General features: G+C 53.3%; 1 protein-coding gene across 1 annotated transcript in view; it reads left to right on the top strand.

Moving 5' to 3' along the window:
- The window catches only part of LOC104295689 (angiopoietin-related protein 7-like), a 14,729-nt gene extending 13,295 nt beyond the window's left edge, over positions 1 to 1,434 (top strand). Inside the window, exons 5-6 of the mRNA XM_009895464.1 lie at positions 563 to 758; positions 1,288 to 1,434. Coding sequence (XP_009893766.1) covers positions 563 to 758; positions 1,288 to 1,434 — 343 coding nt within the window. The remainder of the gene's footprint in view (positions 1 to 562; positions 759 to 1,287) is intronic.
- The last annotated feature ends 6,986 nt before the right edge of the window (positions 1,435 to 8,420 follow it).

Raw genomic sequence — 8,420 nt, forward strand, 5'->3', positions numbered from 1 at the left:
TAAGCAAGTCAACAAATCTAAAAACACGGAAGGAAAAGGAAAAAAAAAAAAAAAAAAAAAAAAAAAAGAATTTCCATTGCCTGAATGTGCCATGGAGCATCCTCCACCAGCAAATGTGTGCTCTGAGTGGTCACCCCGACTTTTCTCATCAGACATCATGTGTAATGGCAATGGCCTTCAGCCTTTGCTAGCCCAGGGGCAGATTACTAATTAGCTCAGTCTAGCTGAAGAGCAGGATGCTTGTGACGCGGAGAGGAGGCAGCGCTGTGTAATTAGAGGGATTGTCTTGCCAAAGCTGCTGCAGTCCTTTATTGTGGTTTTAGAGTCACGGTCTGCCCAGTTCAGCCCTACAACAAGTGCCCTGAGTCATGACAAAATCATGCACGTCCCACAGAAGGGAAAAATACAACATCCTTGCCTTCTAAAGGTGATAAATCACAGCAGGGAGGCTGGCCAGAGCAGCTTGACGATTGCTAGATGTCCACACCAGGAATGCAGTATCCAGGTCGGAAAGGAGAGTAAAACACTCCCCATTAAATGGTCCCACCTTTGTTGCTTGCAGCATTGAGGACGAGGCAAACTATTACCGCCTGCACGTGGATGGGTTCAGCGGGACGGTGGAGGATTCCTTTGCCTGGTACCACAATAAGAGGAGCTTCAGCACACCCGACTCGGGGAACATCTGCGCTGAGATTTCCCACGGAGGCTGGTGGTACCACCAGTGCTTTTTCTCCAACCTCAATGGGGTGTACTACAAGGTAAGGTGGAGGGATGAGGGTGCAAGGTGCTTTTTCTCCAACCAGTGCATTTTCTCCAACCCCAATGGGGTGTACTACAAGGAAGGGTGGAGGAATGAGGATATGGATGTTAGCACGCGAGGTCCAGGGGTGGGAGGAGGCTACTGGTCTTCACATCATAAGAGTCCTTCCTGCCTTGACCAGCCTCTGCTCTCCAGGGAGGGAATGAAATGAGTGCTGAGCACCAAGGCAGTCCAACCTTCTCAGTGCCGTGGGCCAGAGAAGAGTATTGAGACACCTCTGCGCCCTGGGGTTTGGGACTGCATGGTGGACACTTGTGGTACGGGTGAGTCACGCAGCCTGAGACGGATGGATGCCAGCTCCATTGGGACCATTTGAAAATTGTTAGGCTTTATGTGCTCTTTTCACTGCATCGTCATTAAGCTCTTTGCTCCGGTGTTTCAGAGCAATCGGTTTTCCCATGTTCCCATCTGGATGAGGCCTCCGTGTGTTTCCCATTCCTGACCATCCTTCTTTCTCTGCGTCACAGGGTGGCCGATACTCCATTAAAAACCGCAAGATCCTAGGGCCGGACGGTATCGTGTGGTACTCATGGAAGGACACAGACTACTACTCCTTGAAGAAGGTGGTCATGATGATTCGACCCCGCACTTTCCGGCCCCACCTCTCCCCGTGAAGGAGCCTCGGATGTTCTTCTTTTCACCTCACATTGAACGTTGGGAACAGAGGGCTGGAAATTGTTTGCTGTCAGCAAAAACTGATGCTGGAGATCCCAGAGGGACTGAGCCACCATGCCTGTTGTTGCCCGTTTGCTTTTGCAAGAATTGAACCAACAGCAGAGCTGTCAAGACCTTCAACAAGTGTTTGGGTGGTGAAAGCTCTCCTAAAAACATGGAGGTGATTGCTGAGAAGGGCTTTGCAAAGACAAGCATGTGGCTTGCTGGTTCACCGGGTAGCAGCAGTCCTTGGTGGTCTTGGGCATCTCCAAGGCTTGAGACTTCATCCAGTTGACTGGGTGATGGGGGTCAGCCACACATTGAGGCTGGACCTTACATTGAATGAAGACGTTGAGTGGTCTGCCTACCAACCCAGCGGTGTTTTAGAGGGAAGCAAAGAACCAGCAATCCTGTACGAGTTTTTCACATGGGATGGGATGGACCAGTTCTTGTGCCGTAAGATGAGCACCTCTCCAGTCTCGGCAGAGTTTCTCTGTTCACATCACCGCGTCTGCAGGTCCACCACCCCAGGGATGTGCTAGGGTGGCTCCAAGGTGCTGAGATGGCCAAGAGGAAAGCCAGGAGAGCCAGCGCGCGACGCCCAGGGACAGTATCATGGGCAAACACGGAGGAAGGTCTGCAGTGGCCCTTGCCTTCTCTGGCGAGGATTGTGTTACACATGTGGACATTAGCTAGCTGCAATAATAATACTCCAAATGAAAAGATTTAAAAATATAAAATACGGAAGTTTTTCCATTTTCTATTCCATTTTCACCTTTCTGTCCTTTCTCTGGCAAAGAGCTTCGGATGAATTTTCTACCCACCCTAAAAGTGGTCTGAGGGAATGATCACACATGATTTTAAGTCTTTTTTTACCGCCTTACTCTGGATAAAGAAAATTCGTTGTTGCTGTCTTTTAATTTCCCATTTGTAGTTGCAGCGAGAGACCCTCCTTTTGTCCTGACTTTGCCTCCTCACAAGATCAAGAGGTGGAGGCTGGGACTTGGCCTCAGCCCTGATTGTGTTCGGTGATGAATATTTAATTAGATTACCTTTTTCCTGTTTCATGTGCGCAGATGAGTTCAAAGAGGGTTCAGAGAAGGGGAAAGGCAGATGCGTCAGAGACAGAGCACTGTTCCTGCCAACTACATGTCTCTTGCTTGATGCTCTGCTGGCTCCCTGATGGTTTCTGTAGCGTTTACACTGTTCTGGACTTACGTTTTCCCTGGAACCTCATTTTTCACGGGCAAATCAGAATCATTGAGTCATAGAATGGTTTAGGTTGGAAGGGACCTTAAAGATCATCTAGTTCCAGCCCCCCCTGCCCTGGGCAGGGACACCTCCCACCAGCCCAGGTTGCTCCAAGCCCCGTCCAACCTGGCCTTGAACACCTCCAGGGATGGGGCAGCCACAGCTTCTCGGGGCAACCTGCCCCAGGGGATCACCACCCGCACAGCCAAGAATTTCTTCCCAACATCTCATCTCAATCTCCCCTCTGTCAGTGTCAAACCGTTCCCCCCCGTCCCACGGCTCCCCTCCCTGACCCAGAGTCCCTCCCCAGCTCTCCTGGAGCCCCTTTAGGCACTGGAAGGGGCTCTGAGCTCTCCCCTTTTTGGCCTTCTCTTCTCCAGGCTGAACCCCCCCAACTCTCCCAGCCTGTCCTCCCAGCAGAGGGGCTCCAGCCCTCCCAGCATCTTTGTGTGTCTGAGAAACCAGCATGAGGCTACGGACTGGAGAACGGACCTCAAACAGCAGAACTGTCCCTGCACAGTGTCAATGACACACAAGCCAGGAAAAGCTCCCAGAGCCCAGCAGTGGGTTGGTGGCAGAAAGATCCACCTCTTCACCTGGTGTTCTGGAAGCAATTCCAAGATGCCGGTTCTGTAGGCGCTTTGATCTCTTATGTGTCACTTTGCAGCGATGGGCACTTGTTTCCTTGTTGGATGGGCACATTCACTTGTTGGAAGTGCCCTTGATGGACACTTGTGCAGGTCAGCATCTGAGCAGCACCTGTCATGTCTGCTCTGAAGGACACCCAGGCATCCTCTGATGTTCAGGAGGCGCAACTCATCGCACTGGTCTTGCTTGGGTTGCGATTTAGGGATGGGGTTGTATCTGGCTTTTCAATCAGGAGAGGTGGGATCAGGTGCAAAAGGTCTGTCCAGATCTCAGCCATGAAATGTCTCCTTGGAAGATTCCTTGAAGGCACCAAACCTCTGTTTTGTGCTTTCACCTTGTACGTCCCTGGAAGTGTTCAAGGCCAGGCTGGATGGGGCTCTGAGCAGCCTGGTCTGGCGGAAGATTTCACTGCCCATGGCAGGGCGGGGGTGGAACTAGATGGTCTTTAAGGTTCCTTCTAACTCAAACAACTCTATGATTCTATGTCCTGGCTGTGCCTGAGGGATGGTGCTTCAGGAGAGGACTCCACCACGTAGACAAGGACCTGCTCTCCATCATCTGCTCTCCGCAGATGGGCAGGACGCCCAGCTGTAAGTGCCTGAGCTCCAGTCCCTCGCCCAGGTGTGGGTGTCTCCCGCCATTTGAGTCCTGTGGGCTATCTGAGGCTGGCACATGGGGTGGACAGAGGTAACACGGGACCCAGAGGACACAGGGCTCTTGGGAGCCAGGTGGGAAACCTTGGCAGCATCTCAGATGGCTCTGTGTGGTCAGATGAAGCTATGTGGTACCCCAGCAAGGCTAAGGACAGCCTGAGTCTCATCACTGCAAGCCCCAAATCCAGCCAGAGGGGGCCTGAGTTCCTCCCAGTGAGGAGGGAAGTTGGACCAGTGTCTGCAAAAGCAGCTCTGCTGCAGAAAGGGAAGGTTAAGCCTGGACTCCTGGGTGCCCGTGCCCCGTAGCTCATAGCGCATGGGACATGGGGGTACCACCTCTGTATGGGGCTGACAACCCTGCTGGCTTCTCCTCAGGAAGGTGATGGTCCTCATCCAGGTGTCTGCTGGGTACCAGGCTTTGGGTGAGACACAGCAGCGTGGGTAAGCAAGAAACTCAGTGTGCCCCATCAAGTGACCCCGTACACTTTGTCCTGCGCTGGGGGGGAGGAGGCTCTGCCCAGGACAGGGCTCCCGACCGCCAGCCCGGCCCCGTCTTCCACCCTTCCCCTTCACACTCAAACTGACCCCTGCCTCGTTAGCTCGGCTGACCCCATTATGGTGCTGTCTGAAGTGATACGGGGCAGGAAATTGTATTGACAGAACCTCATCGAGTGCAGCCACCAGGCAGACGCCCCGCCGGGTCCCGTCCACTGCCGCGCTCACCAGACAGCCCGGCAGACCCCGGCGCACACGAACAGGCAACATTCCTGCTGTGGAGCAGCGTTTGTCTCCATGTGTATCTTGCTGAGGGAGCAGCTACGTGACCTGGCGTTCTTTTGGTTCACAGCTACCAAAGAAAGAGGGAGGTCTGAGGACAGTTTCCATCTGACATGTTAGGTCAACGTGAGTCTTTTTGTCTGTGTGATAATCAGGACTCAGTGTATCTACTGGAGATGGAAAAGGTTTATGAGGGTCACCAGCCTGTGATCTATGAGTGTCCAGGACCACGGCTGGGAAAGGCAACTGAACTGAGAGTGGAGGAAATGCAGGGAAGGGTTCTTGGAGTGATCGTCATCAAATAACCCTTGGTGGGATGCCCATGGCCAGAGGGCTGGATCTTCAAACACCTTGGGGATGGAGAGAAAGAGCCAGGGAGGGAGAAGAACAGGCAAGTTAAACATTAGCTCTTCTAAATCACAGTGCTGGAAATGAGATTAAAACTTGGTCGGTTTAGGGAGGGGATTATCCGAGGTAGACCTTTGTGATGGGCAAAAAGCTGGAGGCAGGAAGAAGATCCAGCTCACCTCTTGCTTTATCCTAAGCCATCACCATCTCTCCCCCTTGACAGCATGGGGAGCAAAATGCGCCTCTGAAGCCTTGCTGGAGCATTGACCCTGCTCATTAGGATTCGGGCCATGGAGCAGTATGATCTGAGATGGAGGTGGTTACGGGTGGGATGGGATTCTGCTCCAGGTGCCTGGAGAGAGTCGAGAGGTCTGCATCCCTATTTGCCTGGTTTTGACTCACCCTGATCCTCTTCGGACAGCCTCCTCCAAACAGCCGCCTCCTGACGGTGTCGGTGCCATCAGCTGTGACCCCGTCATCATCTTCTTACCCTGGTGCTCCATTTTTCTGTCCAGCACCCACTGACTTGTCCCTAGGGAGGGCTTTGCTCTTCTGGCTCTGCTCCCTGTTTCTCTGCTACCCTCCTCAAAGCTTCTGGGTGCTTTTTAAGGCTCTTTGGAGGAAGGTCTTTTAGTCTCCCTATTTTCTTCTTCCTCAGCTTGGGTGCCCCTTTCCATTGTGTCATGGTTCCTGCAAACCTTCATGCCCATCAACGCACACACTGTTGTGGGCAATGACACGGAGTCCTAGGGCAGAACAACATATTTTAGTTATTCTTTGTTTATTTAAATACAATATTCCTGATGTACCAGTATTTTATTTGTTGCAGGTTTACTCAGCTCCTACAAGTCTGCTGCTGGTCAGCCTCAAGACTCTTGTTGCCATCATCTGTATTAGATGTACACATCTTGCCTTCTTGAGCCTGTGGCTTCTCCTCCCTTTTTGGGTGTAACAACCTCTTCTGGTCTCCCCAGGTCCTCTCCCACATGGCTTCTGGGGGTTGCTAACTCACGTCCCACCAGTTCGCATGACCGTGGTGGACTCTGCCACCTCAACACTGACTCCGTGTCCTTTTTTGCGTGGTCTCTTTTGATATGGCCCCTTCGCTGTTGCACCTGAGCGTGATGGGAACAGGGCTGCTGTGTTCACGGGGAGGTCTGCATCCCCTCCCAGAATTTGTCTTAATGTTGGTGCCGAACCCCACACCCATGGGAACCTTAGCTCCTTGGCTGGACACCCATCTTTCAAGGCTTCTCAGGGTCAGGGAGGACCTCGTTAGCCCAGATCAGAGATGAACAGGTCAGAGGGGACCTCCTTGGCCCAGATCAGAGAGGATCAGGTTGGTGGGACCTCCTTGGTCCAGAAGGAATGGACATTTGCCCTCTCTGGGATGCTGGTCTTAAATTTTGGTGCCATCACCTCTCTCAGGCTGAGCAAAGGAATTGGTACCACTTTCTCCTTAGGGTTGGAGAAGAATCCCCCGGCTTCTCTCCTGGCACTGAGGACATGATGTTTTGTGTTTGTCTACTCCGTGAGTAGACCAATGGGTCGTCCAACCTCAGCGTAGACTTTGGCACGTGTCCAGCTACCTCCACGCTTCCTCACCATGCCGGCCAACTCCTCATCTCCCAGTACATGGCTGAAATTTGGCTCCAGCTCCCTGCTCGGGGTCTGGGGTGGGAGAGCGTGCCCCAGCGGTGCGCAGGGTGAGCCGGGGGTGCAAGGGGCCGGTAGCGCTGAAGGACCAAAGGAGCCCAAATCTGCTGCAGTCCCACCAGGCTGGGGTTGTTTGGAGCATGGGGATAAAACAGACCCATCCCCTGGATGCACGTGCTGCCTCCCACCCTAATTTCCCCACCCAGCCCCTTTCCTCTTCCCAGTGTAAGCGGCACTGGGAAGCGCCCACCCACCCCACCACCCCAAAAAAGCCACACACAAGACACTGCACAGATCATGAGAAAACAAAAGAAATGCCAAGGCAGTTTATTTACAACCGTTGTATACAAAAAAAGGACAGCTCGTGCCACAGCTAGAACAGCCCCCTCCATCTCCATCGCCCGCCACCCTCTTCCATGCTCCCCTCCCCAGGGTGGTGTGTCCCCCCCCAGGGCCTCTGGGGTCCAGGCGAGCATCTCACGGCACAAGAAGAGACACGGCTCCCTCCAGACCCAAATCAGCGCTTGGAAAGCCTCGTCTGGCCATAGTGGAGATCAAACCCTCTGTTAGCATCAGGGTTGGAGGCTGCTGAGATGCTAGGGCATCTTGGCACTGGGACCACCACCTGCTGGTAACTGGGAGAGGAGGGGACATCCCCAGACCCCTGGTAGAACGCAGAATTTCCACCTTTTCCCACTGGGAAGGGTCTCGCTAGAACCTCTTTGCTTCGCTCACCCTCCCTGGAGGCAAAGATCACCCACGGGATGGCACAGCAGCTCCCACAAAGCACCTCCTGGGATGGTCACAGCATGGGATGAGTTGTTGGTCAGGTCCCAAACTGCCCTGGTGTCACCAGGAGGTGCCATCCGCATCCCCAGGAGCTCCCTATGGCTGTTGTCTTCTGCTCTCCAGAGAGGTATCTCCATCCCACCTCTGGCTCTCCATCCTGGGCTCCCCCCAGCTTCTCTTTCCTTTTTGCTTTTCCCCATCCCTTCCATCACTGTTTCCACAGCCCTGCCCTGTTTTCCTCTCCTGTTCTTGCTCTCCATGGGGCTGATCTCCCTTTTCAAAGAACCACCTGTAAAAGCTGGTGGCTTTCCAGCTGCTCCACAGCAGAAAAGGGGATTTCATCCAAGAGTTCCCACAAAGATGATTCTCAGGAGGTTCTTACAAGAAAAAAAAAAAAAAAAAAGCAGCTCGTTGGGAAGTCACAGAGCTTTTCGATTTCACCCTTGAAAAGGATCATTGGTGTCTCCTACGGCCGAATAAAGCCTTTGGAGGAAGTGACCCTCACTCTCTGACCACCTCCGACAGGGAGAGCGCTCTTCTTCCCCTTTCCCAAAGTGGTTCTGTAAGGTCTAAGGGCAAATAACGCCTACTTGGGGCAAGAGGCCCTGAGTCCAGGCAGGAAAAAGGGAGGGAGGGACACCAAGAGATGCCGCTGCCCATTGATGGGGTGGGATGGAGGAGAAGAAGGAAGCTGGAGAGATGCCCACCTGCCCGCCCTGCCTGCCCAGCACCAAATTAAAGTCACACACGACGCACATTCCCCCCACCCTTTCTTCCCTCCCCACCCTCTCTGTGTGTCCCCCTCAGCTTTTCCCTAGCGGGGG

Source organism: Charadrius vociferus, unplaced genomic scaffold (genome assembly GCF_000708025.1).
Source record: "Charadrius vociferus isolate BGI_N301 unplaced genomic scaffold, ASM70802v2 scaffold41, whole genome shotgun sequence".
In the NCBI taxonomy this organism is placed as follows: domain Eukaryota; kingdom Metazoa; phylum Chordata; class Aves; order Charadriiformes; family Charadriidae; genus Charadrius; species Charadrius vociferus.